Here is a 21,894-nt window from a genome sequence, read left to right as displayed (position 1 = left end):
TAATTGTTTTAGTAACCATGTATCTAGATCGAGATTAAATTTGAGGTGGTGTGATTTATCAATAATGTGGCTGTTAGTTATTGAAAAATAAAATTTTAGAAAAAAAAAACTAAATTTATTTAAACAATTTGACCAGTTATTTATAAAATACGAGATAAAAAAATATTTAATTCGATAAATTTTTTATTGATACCGTGAATGACTACAATGAAAAAAAAGTTTTTTTTTTTAAGTAATTCTGATTTTTGAACATAATTTTATAACTCGAAAAACTCACAGACAGCAAAAAGTTTTGGGATCGAAAAAAACCAAATTGAAAGGACGCTAATAAAATATAATTTTATTCTGGATTTTGCATTGTTTTTGTCTTTTTCAATTCTATATTGAAACTCGTAAAATTTTCGTTTACTAAATATAGTAATTTACTAAAATTTCTCTATGTTAAATATGGATGAATGATATTAAAAAATTTCCTTATGCTTATTTGTATTTTTATTCTTATAAGGAAACGCATTAATAAATAAATATATATCCAATACTTAAATTTTTTATTATTCGTTTATTCCTCAAAGTCTTTTTCGCTCGAAATACAATGACATTTTCTTATATTGCATTATTTTTGTGATATAGAGTTTATTAATGAGCCTAACGAAAAATAATTGTTCATATGAGATAGAGTTAGATATAATTACAATGTTATCGTACACTTAAATAAATGACAATAATGTGATTGTGCGTGCGTATGCATGTTATGGTTGATTTTTCAATACATATTTAAAAAAAAAAAAAATTCCAGATTTTATGTATGGTATAATCTTTTCGCATGATTCAGCGTTGTCCTATTTTCCTATAAATTAAATAAAAGCGAACAAGATAGTACGTAATAAAATTAAAAATAATATATATAATTATTATATATCATTAAAGATTTTTCAAATAATAAGAAGAAAGCGTCAAGCCTAAATAAGCCAAACAAAATATAAATAATTTATTACTCTCATTTGTATCGATTGTAATATATGATACACATAATAGATGATTAATATCATGATAAATTCGTTTTTATTCGGTTTTATTTTTAAAATATTTAATTGAAAAATTTTTTTTTTTAATTTTTTCACTTAATTAAAAATCATTTATTGTACAAAGATAATAATTTTTAAAAATTTGATTTTGACATTGATATATACGTTATGACGTTGCATCTAAGATATTTATAAAAATAAATAGTCTGAGAAAAAAATTATTTTTTTCTCTATTACGTTTCGTTATCATTATATTGATAAGACAAATAAATAAATAAATAAATTTGTTTCTCTCTTTTTTTTTTTACTTCTTTTGTAACCGCATCAAGTGCGTCTAATTATCTTAATATATAAGGTTAATAAAATACATTTTATTAGTGGCTAGTTATTACATTTATCTTTGAATTCAATTCATTCGTTTACTTCGTTGGGCCGCGCATTGTTTTTTGTCAAATAGTTATCGTATTTTGATCGCGAGCAAAAGCTCTGTATTCTCGATAATCGATATGTGAAATTTATTATATTTTATAATAGTTTGATATTAGTTTATATATATATATATATATATATATATATATATATATATATATATATATATATATATATATATACATATATAGTTTGCATGATTATCTTAATGATTATTATCGATTATCTACTTCATCAAGTCTACAAGCACTTTTCTTATTAGACTTCAAAAAATCGGAAAAAAAATAATAATAATAAATAAATAAATAAAATAAAGAAAAATTTTCAAAATAAAAACTATAATAAAAAAAAAAAAATAATAATAAAAAATAACAAGTAGATTTTTTTTTACGAAAAATTCATCAAAGTAAAGTTTTAAAAGCCAATCGATTATTAATTGGCTAAAAATATATGGCAAACAAATTTAATGCCTTAAAAAGTAGCGCTCGTTATTTATTGACTAAAAATATATATTAATTATAGTTTTGTTTATCACACCATTATTTCGGGGCGTATGTTGGAAGCTTTGTATTCATTGAATGTACATGTAAGCGGTAAAAACTGTAATGATTTTACATTTCTAATAAATTTCTTGTTGTCAGTCACGGATAATGATTAGTTGTAAAACATTTTGTTGTATTTCTGACATTCAAAGATCATAAAACGATCTTACGATTATATTATTATTATTATTATTATTATTATTATTATTAAAATGATTAAAATTTTAAAGATCTGATTCCCCATATAGAGCCGTTGAGAATGAGCGATAATCAAGGGCACCAGGCTGAGCATTAGGTCCTTTGAAAGGTGGCATTCGCTGAATACAGTATTCAGCTTGATCAGGTGGTAATTCTCTCCTCAATTCATCAGCCAAAATGTATGGCTAAAAAAAAATAAAATTCATGTGAATGTAAAATATATTAAAAATATAAATAATACAATTGATTATAATAATAATTACCTTGTCACCAGCAAGTATACGGAAGCTGTCAATAACTTGTTCCGCAGTGTCAGTATCTGTGGATTCGCGCGTCATAAAATCAAGGAAGGCATCAAATTGAACATATCCTGAACTGTTAGGATCAACGATTGCAAGAATACGTTGGAAATCAATGTCACCTTGACGATCTTTACCAATTGAGTAACCAAGGGATACAAGGCACGATTTAAATTCTTCAGGAGCCAATCGACCAGTTCGATTCTTATCGAAATGATTGAAACTACTGCGAAATTCATTCAATTGTTCTTGTGTAATACCCTTGGAATCACGGGTAAGAATTTGGTTTTCAACTTCATTGATATTACGGTTAATAGACGTCAATAACTGTTCCCACCCAACACGTAATGTTTCCATTGTGTATTGCGTGTACCGATTCTCGAAAATCATTCCTTCTTGAACAGCTTGATGAATCTTTTCAAGTTCTTCAAGATGTGCTTTGTATTGATAAACTGCTTGTTCATATTCTTTGAGACGATGTAATTGATCTTCAAGTGTACCTTGAAGTCCGAGACCAATAGCAGTGACTGCATCAAGCTGTCGTTCAATCCATGGTCCAACGGCATTAGCTTTTTCAGCAAATTGCCTTCGGAGAAGTTCATTATTTTGCTGTTTACGTAATTCTGCTTGAAGTGTACCATCACGTTGTGGCACTAGCTGCCTTACATCACTCCATTTTTTCGTAAGATCTAAAGCTGTAAGTGTTGTGTATGGATTTTCAAGTCCACCAGGAATCTGGAATTGTTTGACAATAGATTCAACTTCACGAACTAGACCCACAATCGAGTTATACTCTTTATCGGCTTCACCAAGAGTAGCCTTGAATGCCGCATGAGCGTCCATTAAGCCTTGAATTTCTTCCATTGTATGAACGATAAACATATCAACTAAATCTTCCCTTGTTCCATCCAACCAATTATTAAATGGCTATAAAATAATAATTATTAATACAATAATTTATCATAAATATATTTATAAATATTGAACATACCGCAGCACGTTTTGCGAATTCTAAATGAAGTACGTCGATTTTTTCAAGAATTCGTTCAGCTTCATCAAGAGCTTGACGTCTACGTTGTGTTAAAGTTCCTAAACGATCCCATTGATCACAGATACGCTGGCACCTACTATTTACGGAAGCGCTGTCATGGTACTCTAATGTGCTACAAGAAAAAAAAAAATTATTAAAAAAAAAAACATATTTAATTTATAAATTGAAAAAATTGATCAATATTTACTTGAGTTCCTGAGCAATAGCCGCAATTTGTTCAACACGATCTTGATGGGCAGCCAGATCAGATTCAAAAGCTTCATGCTTCTTCTTTAACGCTTTAAGTTCATTGAGCTTGCACTGACGGAAGTGCTGAGATGTTAACATCTCTTCTTTACCTGTTGTCCAATCTTCATGTGCATCAGCTTTATGTTTAAACTTTTGTGCTAAATGCTCCAAACGTTCTAAACGCATCATTTCAGACAATAGCCATTCTTCAAAAGCTTTTTCGGCTAACTCAAGACCTTTCCAAGCTTTATTAATATCCGAAACCATTTTGCCTTCGGTAGGCATGTATGCTGGTCGATTGCTTAGTCGTAGTTTTGTTTGAAGTGTATTGAAATTTGTTTCAAGTTTAGCTTTTTGTTCAACACGTGGAGGCTTGTGTTTACGACGATAAGTTCTATATTCTTCGAGTTTTTTTTGACAACCTGCTAGAGAATTGTCAGTTTGTCGACTAGCTAACCAAGGCATAGTTCTTCGAATCCATTCTAAAAGATCAGAAGCTAATCTTTCGTATTCTTCCATCAAACGTTCATTTTCTTGATTAACTTTCAACACTTTGCAAATTCTATTTGCTGCAGTTTCAGCCTAAAAATTATTCTATGTTTTATTTTTTTATAATTTACGTAATTATATTTATTATTAATTAATTTTTCATGCTTCATGCAGTTTCGCTTGTTATTAATTAATTAATTAATTACTTAATTTAATAAGCATTTCAAGTTATGTAAATATCACTCACACAACACACACCTTTTGTGCTCCACTGAAACAATGGTAGTATGAGGAAACGTAGGTCATCACAGCTCTTTCGTCCGGCATTGCCGTACTTCGCATGTCTATAAAAAAAAAATCACATTCGAAAAAAAAACCAAACACCATGCTTTGTTAAAATATATATGTATCGATTAAGTATATAATGTTAATGGCAAATGTTAATAAACGAAGTTAAAAAAAAAAATAATTTTAAACAATCGTATGATTAAATTAGTAATTAGAAAAATAAATCATAGGGTAAGTGGGCATGACACACGACTCTCCGCTGACCTGCTGAGCACCTTGAAAAGCGTGGTAGTAGCAGGATACGTAAGTCATGATGGCTCTTTCATCCGGTTTAGGAGTGTTGATTAAATCTATTGACCGTAATAAATTAAAATCGATCTTCGAATATTTATAACAATAATAATAATAATAATAATAATAATAATAATAATAATAATAATAATATAAATAATTATGATTAAATATATTTAAAAAAAATATATATATGTTTATGTATTACCATCTGGATCTAACATGCGTGGGATATCAAGATACTTTTCAGCAACATCAAACGCTGTATTAAGATTCTCCAATGGATTATCTTTACTTAATCGATTATAATCAATAAGATCTGGACGATGACGATGAATAAGAGCACAAAAAGCAAGACCATCTTTGAATGATAAATGGAAGTTTTGAACATTGACATTCTTGTAAGGAGCTGTTTTTCGTTGACACCATAATAGTAAACCTTCCTTGGCAGTCATTTCTTCTACAGAAATATCCTGAATTGCAAAACGAAGAATTATCGTCCAAATCATACCCAAAGTCATCTTTAAATTTCCATCAACGATTTCTGTAATATTACAAATACCAATTAAAATATTTATCTATAATGACTATTTTATTTTTCAAATTTACCTTCTGCTCCAATGGATACTAATTTTACACCTTTACTAGCAATATAATCTAAAGCTTTATTAACATTGGCAATTTTATGGAAGCGCATTTTTCCGCGATCGGGTCTTGGTAATGTCTCACCCGAAATTACTTCTAATAACAACATAAGTTTTAAGCCATTCCTGAAATCGTCTTCGATTGAATCTATCGATGTACCAGCTTTTCGAAGATGCGAATTGCACCATGCTGTGAATGTCTGTCAATAAAAAAATTATATGTAGTTAAACAATTCGTTATTTGATGATTCAAACTATTAAATTAGTTCAATTAAAAAAGATTTTTCTTTATGAGTCCAACAATAATAAATTTTTTATCTTAATTTTATACAGTGGAGTATAATTTTCTATGAAAATGAAAAATAACATTAATTCTAAAACACTTAATAAAATTACAAGATAATTTCCGTTGAATTACAAATATATGTTGTAATAATTACTTTTATTTAATATCGATTAAGTTTTATTGGTAATTTAGATTATTCAAGTTGGTTACTGGTTTATGTATTTATTATTAATAGGTGTTCATCTTCTTTACAGCGACTTTTCATTTCGTTGTAGTTTAAAAAAAAAAGTTCTAAATTAATTGTTATGTTTTAGCATTTTTCAAATACTTCCACCAAGAAGGTCACAGAAGTTTTTAAAAATTTTAAATCTCGAAAATTTCAGTGGATAAAATTTTTGATCACACATTTAAAATATTATCTATACAGTAGGATTACTGCAATAAAAATTACAGCCTTAAGACAAAATACATTTAAGATAAGCATGATAATTTAAGTCTTGATTCTAAATGCCACTCTTGCACGTATATTTTAGTAACGACCTCGATATCTCTCTTGCTTTACATATATATAACGCCCTGATTTAAAAAAAAAGACATAAGTAGAACAATTTTGAAATTAATTTATTTTTTTAATTAAAAAATTACAATGTACATTACGAATTTTAATTGAATGGATCAAAAATAAGAATTACAATAATATATTATCTGAAATTAAAAATGATGTTTTATTTGAAAAAAGTATAAATAAAATTCTGTATTTTTTATTTTGGTTAAAGCAATTTATAATATTGAAATCATGTTTATTTAGCAATTTAATTTTAATAATACCGTAAAAAATTATGTAAAGAAAAAAAAAAATCTAAAAATATTATCTCAAAAGTTATATGAAATATTTTAAATCACTCATCAGTTAACATTGACGATTATAATTAACGCGACAAGTGAATATTGCTTGAAATTCAATACTGAGTAATTTAAACTTGCCCCGCGCGGACCAAATTTGGACATGAGCCCACCCTTACCTCAGCCCGCAGGCTCTAAGTTCTATTTGTAAAACATCAGAATCTAAGTCCCATCCTCCCGCGCGCGTCGCTCTACTCACAATATATGCTGTATTCTGTAACTTTCTGTTTTAATATTCCAATATTTATTTTCTCAGTGTTCTATATTTATTATCGGACATATATTAGTATAAACATTATATTAAATCATATAAAATCCATCAGATTAGTTATTAATTAAAATATTAACAGTTTAATAAGTTTACACTTAAATATTATTTTTTCTTACAAGGTTTTAATCTCATTTATATTTTCTCTTACTTATTTAGTTGTATGTTTTCAGACTTTTTTTTTTTCATATACATTACAAATTATATTGTTCAAAATAAATTTCAAAAAATTTGAATATTTTTTTAAATTTAACGAAAAAAACATACATTGAGTTAACACAATTAAAAAAATCTAAATTACTTTTATATAAAGTTAGAAAAAATTTTTTATTTTCAAATTAATATAATTTCTATAGCAAAGTTTTAAACTGAGCCGGTTTATCGTTAATACCAACTTTCTCAATATGTATTTATTTTTTTTTTTCTAAATATTGTACAATTTTTTTTATCGTCATTTCCTGCTTTTTCAGCATTCTTTTTTTATCATCGTACTTTCCATAACTTTATGAAGAGTACTGAACTATAAAAGCTTGAGTCAATAAACAATAAATGACAACGGATGTGAATAACGTTTGCTTTCTAAATATAATCTATTACTCATTTTATAGCTTTTTTTTTTGTTCGTATAAATATTTTATTAAAATAATTTTTTTAATGCCAAATAATTAATGACATAATTATTACGAATAAAAATATCTAAGAAATAAAATATGTAATTCTTGGACATCGTTTAATGCACTTGTTTACGCAAGTCTTGATCCCCAGATTGAGTGAGTAAGTGAGAGAGATCTGGGGATATATTTTTGTAAGACATCAGGCATTACTTTTAGACGAGCCGTCGATGACGCAATTGCTACTTTACAACTACCGCAATGCTTGGTTAGTAGTGATATGTAATAAATTCAAAGTTTTGAATTATGAAAATAATCTACAGAATAAATTCAAAACTTTTTAATTTAAAATAAAAAAAATTAAATAAAAAATGATTTAATAAATTTAAATGGTCATCGATTGGATGAGTCAATTGAAATAACAATTAGTTGATTAATTAGAATGGCATTTATAAGAGATACACATTCCTCTTCGTCATCTTTATCTATACTCAATCGTCACTACATCATTGTAGATCACTAGAGAGTGGGTCACCCGATTCCAATCCAAGTTGGCGCGTGGCCTAAACACGTTCCCACCAGAGGTTAACGATCCTCACGTCATGGTAAGTCACTGGATAAGACTCTTCGAATAATTAGTCCTTCATCAAGTTAAAATAATATTAAATATTTTTTATTGCTTAAACTGGCCTTGAAATAAAATTCTTAAGAGTTTTTAGTTTATATTACAATCTTATAATTTAAGCAGCCAATTCTCAGTAAAAAAGCTAATGGGTCCTCGACCTCGCGAGTATTTATAGGCTGATACGTTCGTCTCATATACTAAATTTATTTATAACTATTTTTTTTCATTTTTATTACTCGTGTCTAAAGAAAATACCGTAAATTTTGTAAAATCTAAAAAAAAAAAAATTGTAATGGAAACATCCGTTATAATTTTAATTAGTTGATACATTCTTTATATTATTGTGAAATATTAATTTTAATATTCATAAAAATAATTTAATTTTTAATTAAGTCATTTAAATAAATTTTTATAATTTATTATAAAACTGTAAGAAGACAGATTAGATTTAGAAATAAAATCTCAATGTTAAAGTCCGCAACCTCGACAATTCTGACTCAGCGTACAATTATTTTTGTCGTAAAGTCTAAAAATACGTTTTACGAAGGGCTAAGACGGTTTTTTTTTTTATTATTAAATGTCGAAATGATTTTATTTGATTTTCGTAGCCAAAAAAAGAATAACATCCTTTTATTACTTTAATTTATAAATATATTAAACTCAGTTTTATATTTAAATACTCTCTATTATTTGAGATTCTCTTATTAAAGTTTCGTCTAGTCGGTTGTTCTTGACCTGGAATGCAGTCTCAACAATTTTACATATGCTTGAAAATAATATACTTGAGACTGCGAAATGTCTACGTGGCAATTATCGTTATGCCAAACTCACTATCTTATCTTTAATTACCAAATAACTTAGCCAATAAATTATAATCTTATGATAGAAAAGCGACACTTTGTTTTTTATAACTATAATAATCAGTAAAACAATAAGTACACCCACATTCACGGTCACTAAAAATATAAAAATGTTTATATTCTTAAAATAATTTAATCTCGTAATTAATATTATTTTTAATCATAAAATTATTATCTAATTTAAATAATATTAACGTAAAATTTTCACTCACTTTTTTTTGTTGTTTTTCCCAAGCTGGATCAAGTAATCCTTCTCGCTCCCACTCTTCCTCAGGCTCCATGTATCCATCACCATAGGCTTCCATGTCGTTCATTCTTCCGCGTGTATTTCAGTCTTCTTCCTTTGACAAAACCAAAACTTTATGACACTTTTATATTTCAAATGATTTGTATATGAAAAAAAAAAAATAAATAAAAAAAAAAAAAACTTTTAGTCAAAAACTGAAAAAAATACAAGTATACATGTATCTATAGGCTTTTTAAAATATAAAAATTTAATAATTATAATTAAAGTAAGTCGCTATTTTTTTTCTTGAAAGTTTTAATGCTAACTCAGTGTTGTCGGCTTTTGGTATCGCACTTATAAATTAGACAATAGAGTACTAGAGCGCGAGGGTGACTGATGTAGGGGGGAGAAAAAGAAAAAAGTTTGACGTAAGGAGCTTTATTAAAGGGAACAAACATACACCCACTCACGTATATATAAATAATATTTATTTTGATATTAAATGATAGAGTGAAATGTGTATCAAAAGCCTAAGACGTACCCGCTAACTCTAGAAAAACGGTTTCAGTTCGTGTCGTTCTTTCTCTCGCACTAACCCCTCTGTACGAGAACTCTTTACACGGTTTGCTCGTCGACGTTTAAATCCCCACTCTATTTTATTCTCGCAGTTGAGCCACTATCGCTCAATCCCCTTCTCTTTACTTTTATAAATTACTATTTATTTTTATTTAAAAAATTTTTCTTAAACTTAAAAATGATATATTATTAAAGTTTATTTATATTACAGATATTTTAAATAATTTACAAATTAAAATAATTATCGTTTATTATTTTTAATAAGTAGGTTTTTTAAAACATATTATTTAAAAAAGCTTAAACTAACCTCCACTTGGTTTTCTTATAAAATCCAAGAGAATAATGGACGATGAAAAACAAAAAGGACGTTTGAAAATAGTAAGTGTAACGTATTAGTCGCGAAAACTTATTCACCCACGCGCGACAAAAATAACGTACATGAACTTATGCAGATTCTATCGTGTAATTTTTCGGAGGGACGAAAGAGTTGGTAAACATTCGGTTGTAAAATTCGTCATCGGGAAAACGATTATTATACCACCATACGGAACCATTTTGAAAGTTAAAGTTTTCTTGGCCGACATGAAGTTTAAACAGATGGCACCGTTGAATAATGTTGAAGTAAAGTTGTGTTTGCTTGTTTCATTTCATTTTTTTGTTTTTTAACCCTTCGTGGGTCGCGCTTAACTGAAAAAATGTATCGAATTGAAATCAAAAATATATATTATCTTCCGATTTAATCCGATCGAAAAATTTAAATAATAATGATTTTGTATTATATTGAATCTGTGCAATCGTTTTTTGTATGGTTAAAGTCGGTCCTTTTTTAACTTCCCGCTATAAAAATTGAAAATTTTCATAAAAAAAGGGATGTTATTGGTTTCGGTTCGATTTTCGAATGTCGAGTTTTCTTCAGATCTCGACGTTTTGAGGTCCTAGTATGCTATTTTGACTATTTCCAGAGGGTGCCGCAACCTGTGCCTAACGGAAGTAACACGAAACTCAAACTTGCATCGAAAGTAAAAGTGTGTAGCGACATGTATGAATAAACGAACGATAGATATGTAAAAGTTACGTTCGGAGAAACGTAAGAATGAAGAACGTGATGGATGTGTAATGTTCGTTCTGGTGAACGTAATCTTTGAATAAAGTTTCTTTCGATAAACCGAACGTTTGGTTAAAGCAAGATTTGTAGAAACGGAGGAACGGAGAATAAGACATTTGAATAAACGCGGGTAACGGAGAACGAGACATTTGTAGAAATGGAGGAACAGAGAACGTGACACCTAATGTGGACAGCTCGCGGAAAGGTGCCATTTCATGCTGACGCTCGACGCTGGTTTTGAGCGTCAAAGTTAGTCACGTGGTACAGTTTTGACAAAACTGCCATCTAGAAAAATTCTAGCGTCAACAATACTGCTAGTTTAAATAAGTGTCGAAAAAAGTAATCAGAATCATCTTTTTCAATATAGTTGTAAATAAATATAGCTTCAAATGTTTTGATGTCACTTCTCCTTATATCAATTATTATCGGTTTCGATTAATTGAAAAAAATCGATTCTTTTTTTTTGAGAACGATTTTTAAAAATCGATTTTTTGTAAAATTCATAAAAGAAAAAATTTGTTTTTCAAAGTCATTAACTCAAACATTATAAAAATTGTTTGACTAATGCAGCGAAACAAATGATACACAACTTAAGGGTCGGCAGTACTAAACGAATTTTCGAATTTTACTTTTCTAATTACATTTTGAAAACCTTCCGAAAAAGTTTGTCTTTTACATTTTTTCGGAAGCTATAAAAATTCATGTGATAACAATTGATTAATAAATTAAAAGAAAAGTAAAATTCAAAAATTCGTTTAGTACGGCCCAGCCTTAAGCGAAATGATGAAAGTTAGATCCCTTATTAAAAGAAACGATTTGAAACGATTCTAGACGCTAGAATTTTTCTAGATGGCAGTTTTGTCAAAACTGTACCACGTGACTAACTTTGACGCTCAAAACCAGCGTCGAGCGTCAGCATGAAATGGCAAGTTTTTAATTCAGAATTGTAATATTATCAAAGAAATTTTTGAATATTATTATTTTCAGAATCATCGTTGTAAAATAATTATGGATTATTACCATTCTTTATTCAATTTTTATACTAATCTGCAGTATAATTTTTACAAATCGTAAAATTTACAATACTGATTGTGAGAACCTGTAAAATAATGAATTTTCCATTAATAATAGTAATTTTTGGTTTGGATTGTAAATTTCTCAAAAAGAAAGTAATTTTTATTTGACGACTATAATTATTAGCTAATTTTGAGTTGCGTTTTTTTCCGTGTACTGCATCCAAATCTGAAATTTTTATCACAACTTCTTGTCAATCGATTATTCAAACATGTTTAGTTTTTTCAAACTATAATTGTCAAGAAAGATTTAAAAAAAAAAGAAAAACACGGCAACGTAACGGAGAAATCACATTTTATAATGAATTTCCTTGATAAATCGACCATGAGGACAAATACAATAGCTAGATTTTAGACAAATCCACCCAAAAACGAGATTTTTAATTTTCATAGCGGGAAATTGAAAAATACTGCAAAATGGAAAAACGTAATTCTTTTCAATTAGTAATAAATTTATAAATTTATCATAGTTAATAAATGAATAATTTTATTAATAGACAACGAATCAACACAATAATGTACAATATATAAAATGAAAAGATATTACTACCGAAATGATAGTACACTTAGATAAAATTCAAGTACGAGTTTTATTGCATTTGAGGAGTATTGAATTTCACGGGGCGTTGAGCATAAATTCTATATAGGCAGTATAACACAATTAAATCAGTCGCTAGTTCATGTTATTAAAATCATGTTAAAAATAATTATTATTCTTATTTTAATTATTATTAAAAAATCGACTGAAAGCGATTATGAACCCACCTGTAATGATATTGAAAGTAAATCAGCCGATTTACAATTAAGAAGACACTTATTTTGTGATTATGACCCAAATTTACGTCCCAGTTTAAGTGCACACAGTACTTTAAATGTTGACGTTCGTTTTATTCCTAAATTCGTTGATTTTGTAAGTTGAAAATGTTATTCTTACTAAAATCGATAAGTTTTAAAATAAGTCTATACCATTTATGCATACATATAATAAAACATAAAAATTACAGAGTGATATTTCTAATAGCATTGATTTTCATACGTGGCTTATACTCGTAAGTATTTTAAATTAATTTTAATCGATTTACTAATCAGAATCATATTTTTTCAGTTTATTTTTTATGTTTATAGACTTGGGACGACGTACATCTTCATTGGAATCCAGATGAATTTGCCGGTATTACTCTTCATCATGTAAAAAGTAATGAAATTTGGATTCCTGACTTCACTGTTTTTAATTCGTTAGTTTTTAAATTTAGACTATATGTATATTATAATTAACATAATATATAAAAAATAATTATTAATAAATTGTCTTTATATCAATAGAGGAGATTTAAGTTTAGATCAAAGTAATATACCGTTGACTGATTGTATTTTATCAAAAAATGGCACGATTCAATGTGCCATCTCAAAAGTCTTTACAGCTCATTGTCCTGCTGATTTTTCTGATTGGCCATACGATAATCACAATTGCACTTTACATTTTGGATCTTGGCTGTATTTTGGCGATGAAATTAATTATCATTTCGAGGAAGATGCGGTAATAATTATTAATCAACATGTTATATGTATATATTTGTTAATGTAATTTATATTTACACGATAAATCTAATCTATTATATAGATTTTGATGGATGAATTTGTTCAGAGTCATGAGTGGAATGTAAAAATAGGTAACCTGACAAAATCGTCTGAAATATATGAGACTTCATTAGATTCAATGGTATTTATGAATGTTGAAATTCGAAGACGTTCAACCAGAGGCATTTTAATTTACATAACACCAGCAATTGTTCTTAGTATTCTTACTGTATTAGCTCTATGCCTTGATTTTAGTTCTCCAGAACGAACAACATTAATAAGTACTAATTTTATATGTCACATCTATTGTATTTTCGATTTACATTGGTATTTACCATCAAATAATGCGGTTGGATCACCGAAAATACGTAAGTGTTAATTAAAGTTTTAAATTTTGTTATTAAATTAAATGGATATTTTATCTACTAGTACATTTTTTTTTATTTATACAGTTATTTTCTACGAAACATCTTTGATAATTACTGCATTTACATTTATTTTTTCGGCTTTCATGCGCAAAATTTACGCGCTTACAGTTCCAACACCGCAATGGATTGTCTTTACAGTTAGTTTTATTTATAATTGTCCGATTGGTCAATATTTAAAAATTAAAAGTCTCTGTAAAAAAGAAGCAAATATTTCAAATGACACTGATAATCAAACTGAGCAATTAGAAAATAATGACACTTTGTGGATGGAATGTGTAAATTTATTGGAATTGTTGGCTTTTGTTTCTATAATAATTACATATATCATTTTACTTGGACTTCTTACGCCAGCTACTCCACGTAATATAATAGAACTATATGTTTTTTAGAAACTTTGTCCATTACTAATTGTTAAGTTTTTAAGCATATATATTTTAAATCAGTGTAATTGTTATAATTGACGACTATCATCAATGTTGTAATAAAAATAATATATGCATAAAATTAAATAATGGGATAAATCAAAATTTTATTACCCAAATTTATCCCAGTAACATTCAATAGTTCAATTTAGATAAAAAATTCACATTCAATTTAGATAAAAAATAGGACGTAAATTATACAAACGCACACACGCTCTCTCTCTCTCTCTCGACTTCTCCAAGGCGTTAGACACGGTCGACCCTGGGCTGCTAATACGTAAACTTGCTATGATTGGTTTCTCTGAGTCAGCGGATTGCTGGATCACCTCTTATTTGACTGGTAGGTCGTCAAGGACCCCGAAGGCAACCTCACCACCTGGGAACCTACTAACATTGGCGTCCCACAAGGCTCTATTTTAGGTCCTGTACTTTTCTCCCGATTCATCAACGACATAGGTGTGTGTATTCGCTTCTGCAAGCGTTTGCTGTATGCTGATGACCTTCAAATATACTCAGCCTGCTATCCACATGAGCTTGAACAAGATGTCTGATAGATGAATGCCCTTGTTAATGCCTTGATGCTACCTCATGTTAACTATTATTCTGCAGCACTTTATGGTCTAGTTTCAGTATTAGACACTAAGCTCCAGCGTTTAGTCAATAAAGGTATATATACACTTTATCTATGGGCTGCCTTGGGACTCGCCCATCACACAGGCCACGGTCAGTCTTGGATGGTTGACTGTGAAAAAAGCTCGGGCTCGCAGTGTTCTAAGTGTTACTCACTCGGTGCGGTTCAAAAATTCTCCTTCGTACCCAGCCGAACTTTTGGCTACATATACTGCTGCCAGGACTCTTCGAAATCAAAGCGCTACTACCACGCTAGTGGTCCTTAACCATCGTACCAACTCATATAAAGCTGCGTTCGTTGTAGCTGCTCCATATCTACACTGTAAAAAAAGATTCCTGACGTCAAACCAGATTCGTTTGGCTCAAGTACTCCGTGCGTTTGGATACAGCCAAGCGCGTCAAGCGATTGAGTCTACCGCCCTCTACGTTTGACAGTATATTTTGCTCCAACTGAGAGTTTCTTGAGGCAAGGTCCCTAATTGTTTGAACTAACTCTATAGTATTCGATATAACTCAATAGCTTTTTTCATTTAAAGAAAAATAGGAATTAGTTCAAGTCATGAATGCTGTTGATACAATAATGATTTTCGTTTTACATAAAATAATCAAAAATTTCACTCAAAGTAATTTGTAAGGTCCCAGACAGCATGAAAGTCAGAATGACTGCTTTACGACGTATTTTTGAAGGAGTCTTCAAGAAGTCTTATAATGACTTCTTAAAGGTGTCATTTTTAAGAACTCTAAATTAAGAGTTCTTGAAGACTTCATAAATAAGACGTCAGTTTTGTGACGTCTAAATGTATTCTTTTTTTAACTTTTTTGAAGTCAAAATGAAGTCAAAATTAGGAACTCCTTAAGACGTCATGGTAAGTTCATTCTGAAGTCTTATTTGCGGAGTCAGAAAAAAGAACTCTTTGAGAACTCTTTGAGAACTTTTAAAGATGTCTTACTGAGTTCGCTAGGTGGCGCATTCGACATCTTGAGAACTTCTTAAAGACTTCTTTAACGTGTTTTTAAGACGTCCAAATCATAAATAGGAACTCATTCAGAACTCATCAAGACGTCATTTTGCTATCTGGGGTCATTGAAGGTATGAAGAATTTTCAGTTAAGTCATAATTTTATTTTATCAAAGCAAATGAATTTTAGTGTTAAAGGTAATATTTTTTTAGGTCCGTAGAAACTCTCCTTGCAATTGATTCAATAAAAAATCGAATTATTTCAAATTGCTGTATTGCATTGATCCAAAAAAAAAAGTAATCTGAACCAAGTGAATATTGCCTTTAATTATTTCATCAATAATTAATTAAAAAAAAATTTTTTTTTTGCATTTTTTTTATTTTTGATTTTACTTTTATTGTTATTATTATTTATTTATTTATTTATTTATTTTTTTTTTATCAAGTATTGGGACAATTACATTATATAATTATTATTATTATTATTATTATTACATTATTTATATTAACACTTTACAAATAATTCTGACACACTCAGTTTTTAGTGAAAAATTAAATAATCGTAGAATTGGTATCCGGAGGATTCGAACCCAGTACCCTACGCATGAGAGTCAGACGCTTTACCGCTACGCTACGGAACCTGTAGGAAATTTTTAGTTTAGTTTTGCTTCTAGTACTTTGTTTTCATATTGAATGGATATATACAGTCAATTGCTTATACATTGATCTAAACGAGATAAATATGTGACTCTTTTTATAAATAAATTTTTCTATTTAATCGATAATATAAAGACTTTCAGTCAAATATAATTCAATATTTTGTAACGAATACATTTATATTCTTGTCGAATATTTTTCAGTTTTCATGTGAGTGCGTCAAATTACTCCAACAACCTCGTCGGATTCTCTCCCCAAGAAACTTGTCGGTTGACACGACACGTTCGGTATTATAGGAAACTACTTTTGTTTCATTGACACAAGTGAAGTTGTCAAATTAAACGTTTCAAGAGTTTCAGTTAAATTTCTAAAAATTGAAGAGTTTGCGTTAACAAGTTTTTATTTTTAAATCAAGTACATCCAAAATTTAATTAAAATATATTTTACTATTCAATCAAATTTTACTTTAATTACGGTCAAACTTGAAAACTTTTAACATAAACGCTTAAGCAATTTCTCATAATCGAGTAGAGATTTTCATTCAATAAAAATGATTTTCTTGAGACAAACTAGTTTTCGTTGGTTCAAACGAATTTGGTTTCACTGAAGATGAAATTTGTCAAACTCTTAGGGAGTTTGATGTCAGTACCTTCTTTTTACAGTGTATGGAATGACTTGCCTGATAACATCAGAATAATCCACAAGAATTCAAGAAGGAAATCACCAATTGGCTTCTACTGGATGATATCCAATAATAGGTGACGAGTTAAGTTCTGGCTAGTTCTTTTTTTTCCATAAAATTTCTTTTGTTATAATGTTTACTTTAGCCAGATAGTAGATTTATCATTATAGAACTTTATACTCTATGCTATGCTTTATTTGATTATATGTTAATTCTTTACCTCAAATGCTATTAGTATTGCTAGCTATAAATGTAATATTTTGTTCAACATACTCTGAACAATAAACAAATATCTAATCTAATCTAATCTCTATTTCATATCCATAAAATATTTATTAAAATTTTCCTTTAATGTTTTTAAATGAAAAATTTAAATGAAAAATTCGGAATGTTTCAACTTATTAGAAATTTCCATGACACGAAATATACACTAATGGAAAAAATTAAAGGATCAAAAAAAAAATCCAAATTTTTGGGCGATTTTCAACAGGCCCTAACTTTGAGAGAAATGATCGTACACGAAATAAAAAAAATGAAATTGTAGCTCCAAGTGTCTACTTTTTGGATTAGAACTTTAAAATTTTTTAGCGTCAGCGATGTTTGAGTAATCTTAGAAAAACCAGCGACAAAAAAATTTTCAAATTTTTTTAATTTTTTTTTTTTTGGGTCTTCGGGCGTGGAAAAATTTTTTTTTTGCTTAACCACTATGAGGATCGGATACCTTCATTATTCAGCTTTAATTTCTTTTTTTATGGACCTTGTCCATTTCTCGCCGAGATATCGGTCTTCAAATGGAAAAGGATCTTTTTGTCTTTGATTATCGATATCTCAGAAACCAATGATCGCACAGAATGTTAATGGTGGGTTTTAAAAACTTGAATAAATTCCCTTCAACGATTAGCCATTGCTTTTTCGAAAAAAAATTTTTTTCCTATCGTCACATGAATTTAAAAATGCAACAAAAAAAGGGCTTTTTGTGGTTTTATGGAAAATCAAGCGCTGAAACGAAAATATTGTGGAAATCGATAAAATCTTTGAAAAAATTAAAGGATCACGTTTTTTGCTCTGAAAGGCTCATAATCTTTAACAAGATGAAAAAAAAAATTTTTTCGGAGCTTTGTCCACAATTTTATTGCAGACAGTGCTTAAATTTCCAAAGAAGAAAAAAGTTTTTTTTCAAAACACAATTTAAAAAAAAAAAAATTTTTCAAAAAATTTTTTTTTGGAGTAACTTTAGGAAATTTCAAACAACAACTCCCAATCATTTTTAACACGTTTCCGCCGCTGCATTCCGTGATTTTACTGATCTCTCGGTCATTAAATTCAAAAAAAATTTTTTTAACTTCCCGCTAAGAAAATTGAAAATTTTCAAAAATTCGGGAAGTTATTGGTTTCGGTCGGATTTGCAAAAACCGAATTTCTATCAGATTTTGACGGTTTGAGGTTCTAGGAAGCTATCCTGACTAATTTCACGATGATGTCCGAGTGTATGTATGTGTGTACGTACGTACGTACGTATGTATGTATACAGAAAAAAGGAAATCTTGAAACAAGAAATAAAATGTCTTCGAAATTTTTTTCTTGAACCAAACGAAATTTCTTACTTTATTGAAGTAAAAAGATTATTTGGATCAAGAAATTATTTCCTTCGCGGAAGACATAATTTTCTTAGTCTAAAACATAAATTCTTTAAACCAAGAAAAAACTTTCTTGGTCCCAAAAATTTTTTTTTTGGTTCGAGAAGATTTTTTTTTCAATTCAACAAATTTTTTTTTTGGCTGAAAATTGTTACGTTTTTAAGTCAAGAAAAAATATCTTGAGCTGAAACGAAAAAGTTTTTGAACCATGAAAAATAATGTTTTAAACCAAGAACAAACTTTCTTGGGCCAAGAATTTTTTTATTTGTCGCAAACAAAAAAAAAATTTTCAGCCAAGAAATTAATTTCTTTAATTAAGCAAATAAATCTATCGAGCTAAAAAATTTTATTTTTTTTTTGTTTCATTTTTTTAATGAACATTTTTTTTTTTTGTTTAAATATTACAAACAATGCTGTGAAGCAAATAAATACTGTATCAGAAGCATTTATAAGGGATGGGCAAGTTTCGCAATAAGTTAAATATTTAAACGAATTGAGAAAAAACAATTATCGCTTAACCAAGGAATCGAACCTAGAACGATTCGGCGTCACACGAGAGCTTTACCGACTAAGCCATCCCAGCCTTTGCTAGGCTACATTTACTTTGCCCACATATACTGAACCACACTGGCTTATGGTCAATCACATTTTTAAATCCTAAACCCAGAATTAATATTACAAATGTTATCGCCAATAATTTAGAAAAATGTTAGTTTTGACATTTTACCAAAATACTGAACGGATTGTATGATTCGTTCATAAATGAATTTCGACATAAATATAAAAAAGTTAAAAAAAAAAAAAAATTTAATTACAAAAAAAATTGAGAAATTATTCAATATTATTTAATTACATTAATCAATTAATTTATTATAATAATATAGTTTGGTTATTAAATTTTTAAATTATTTAAAATAAAAAGGTGAACTCAAAATCCATTTGCTGCGCTAGTGTGAGAAAGAGAGAGAGTGGGGAGTATTCATTCCTTCGGGTGCGAAGGAGGGAGCACCTATGAGTGAGAATCCAAGAGAAAACTTTCTTGGCTTGAGACTCTAGTAATCTTGGTTTGAGATTTTTCGTGTGATTGGTCAGAGAAAGTACACTATACTCAAACCAAGAGTTTAAATTTCTTGAATAAACTCCCTTTATTTTTAATTCGAGTTCGTACCGTTTATTGTTTCAAAACATCATAGTTCTTTAATTAAGTGTATAACTTTCTCGAACTAAATATTTTTATTTCTTGGTTTAAGTCACACACTCAGGTCAAGAAAAATTATTATTAAACTAAAAACTGCAAGTTTTTAAAACAAGTAATTCTATTATTGGACCAAGTATGAAATATGTATTGGCTTAAGAATTTTTTTTCGTAATTGAAGATTTAAAATTCAAGAAATTATTTAACTTCGTTCAAGAAATTTCCGGTTTTCATTCCACTCGCTGAAAAATTTCTTGGTTGAAGAAAAATTTTCTTGAGTCAAGATTTTTTTTTTTCTGTGTAGGTAAATATTCATAACTCTCGAACGGATGAACCGATTTTGATCTTCGAGGTGTCATTCGACGCGGCTTGTTAATATCTTGAAGCTGTAGTAATTTGAGCTTAATCTGTAAGGTGCGTTCGGAGATATTTCAAAAATAAAATTTTTTCAAAAATGTTTTGTTTGGATAACTTTTAATTTGCTTGATGGATTGATTCCAAAATCTAATCAGCTCTGAAACTTTGTAAGCCGCGTCAAATGCCACCTCAACCATCAAAATCGGTCCATTCGTTCAAGAGAAACCGTTGACGAAAGAATTCAGAAAAAATTTTTTTTGGTTTTTTTGAAATTTCCCAAAAACGACTCGATATGAATATTTACCTACATACATACGTACGTACGTACGTACACACATACATACACTCGGACATCATCGTGAAATTAGTCAGGATAGCTTCCTAGAACCTCAAACCGTCAAAATCTGATAGAAATTCGGTTTTTGCAAATCCGACCGAAACCAATAACTTCCCGAATTTTTGAAAATTTTCAATTTTCTTAGCGGGAAGTTAAAAAAATTTTTTTTGAATTTAATGACCGAGAGATCAGTAAAATCACGGAATGCAGCGGCGGAAACGTGTTAAAAATGATTGGGAGTTGTTGTTTGAAATTTCCTAAAGTTACTCCAAAAAAAAATTTTTTGAAAAATTTTTTTTTTTTTAAATTGTGTTTTGAAAAAAAACTTTTTTCTTCTTTGGAAATTTAAGCACTGTCTGCAATAAAATTGTGGACAAAGCTCCGAAAAAATTTTTTTTTTCATCTTGTTAAAGATTATGAGCCTTTCAGAGCAAAAAACGTGATCCTTTAATTTTTTCAAAGATTTTATCGATTTCCACAATATTTTCGTTTCAGCGCTTGATTTTCCATAAAACCACAAAAAGCCCTTTTTTTGTTGCATTTTTAAATTCATGTGACGATAGGAAAAAAATTTTTTTTCGAAAAAGCAATGGCTAATCGTTGAAGGGAATTTATTCAAGTTTTTAAAACCCACCATTAACATTCTGTGCGATCATTGGTTTCTGAGATATCGATAATCAAAGACAAAAAGATCCTTTTCCATTTGAAGACCGATATCTCGGCGAGAAATGGACAAGGTCCATAAAAAAAGAAATTAAAGCTGAATAATGAAGGTATCCGATCCTCATAGTGGTTAAGCAAAAAAAAAATTTTTCCACGCCCGAAGACCCAAAAAAAAAAAAATTAAAAAAATTTGAAAATTTTTTTGTCGCTGGTTTTTCTAAGATTACTCAAACATCGCTGACGCTAAAAAATTTTAAAGTTCTAATCCAAAAAGTAGACACTTGGAGCTACAATTTCATTTTTTTTATTTCGTGTACGATCATTTCTCTCAAA

At 28.9% G+C, this 21,894-nt stretch overlaps 2 protein-coding genes across 12 annotated transcripts; one reads left to right on the top strand and one right to left on the bottom strand.

The window, feature by feature from the left end:
- Positions 1-539: 539 nt before the first annotated feature.
- Positions 540-10,312, bottom strand: LOC130670162 (alpha-actinin, sarcomeric). 8 transcript variants are annotated; one of them, XM_057473398.1, is made up of 10 exons: positions 9,805-9,964; positions 9,250-9,378; positions 5,450-5,684; positions 5,049-5,384; positions 4,810-4,899; positions 4,520-4,605; positions 3,732-4,354; positions 3,485-3,656; positions 2,458-3,420; positions 540-2,379 (listed from the first exon to the last, which is right to left on the bottom strand). In XM_057473398.1, exons 2-10 carry the CDS (start codon positions 9,349-9,351, stop codon positions 2,221-2,223), a joined length of 2,766 nt encoding a protein of 921 aa, XP_057329381.1. In that variant the 5' UTR covers positions 9,352-9,378; positions 9,805-9,964; the 3' UTR covers positions 540-2,220. The 8 variants fall into 8 exon arrangements, with proteins under 8 accessions (XP_057329381.1, XP_057329378.1, XP_057329375.1 ...); XM_057473395.1 differs by lacking the exons at positions 4,520-4,605; positions 9,805-9,964 and adding an exon at positions 10,147-10,312 and having other exon boundaries at positions 4,814-4,899; positions 9,250-9,395; XM_057473392.1 differs by lacking the exons at positions 4,520-4,605; positions 9,805-9,964 and adding an exon at positions 10,147-10,312 and having other exon boundaries at positions 4,814-4,899.
- On the top strand, positions 7,970-14,536 carry LOC130670164 (neuronal acetylcholine receptor subunit alpha-5-like). Of its 4 annotated transcripts, XM_057473403.1 has the most exons (8): positions 10,510-11,149; positions 11,932-12,444; positions 12,515-12,927; positions 13,022-13,066; positions 13,143-13,252; positions 13,341-13,554; positions 13,639-13,963; positions 14,048-14,536. In XM_057473403.1, exons 3-8 carry the CDS (start codon positions 12,712-12,714, stop codon positions 14,410-14,412), a joined length of 1,275 nt encoding a protein of 424 aa, XP_057329386.1. In that variant the 5' UTR covers positions 10,510-11,149; positions 11,932-12,444; positions 12,515-12,711; the 3' UTR covers positions 14,413-14,536. The 4 variants fall into 4 exon arrangements, with proteins under 4 accessions (XP_057329388.1, XP_057329386.1, XP_057329387.1 ...); XM_057473404.1 differs by lacking the exon at positions 11,932-12,444; XM_057473402.1 differs by having other exon boundaries at positions 11,932-12,927.
- Positions 14,537-21,894: the final 7,358 nt, after the last annotated feature.

Source organism: Microplitis mediator, chromosome 6 (assembly GCF_029852145.1).
Source record: "Microplitis mediator isolate UGA2020A chromosome 6, iyMicMedi2.1, whole genome shotgun sequence".
NCBI classification, from domain to species: domain Eukaryota; kingdom Metazoa; phylum Arthropoda; class Insecta; order Hymenoptera; family Braconidae; genus Microplitis; species Microplitis mediator.
The sequence above is the reverse complement of the archived record's forward strand: the minus strand, read 5'-3'. Positions and strand labels throughout refer to the sequence as shown.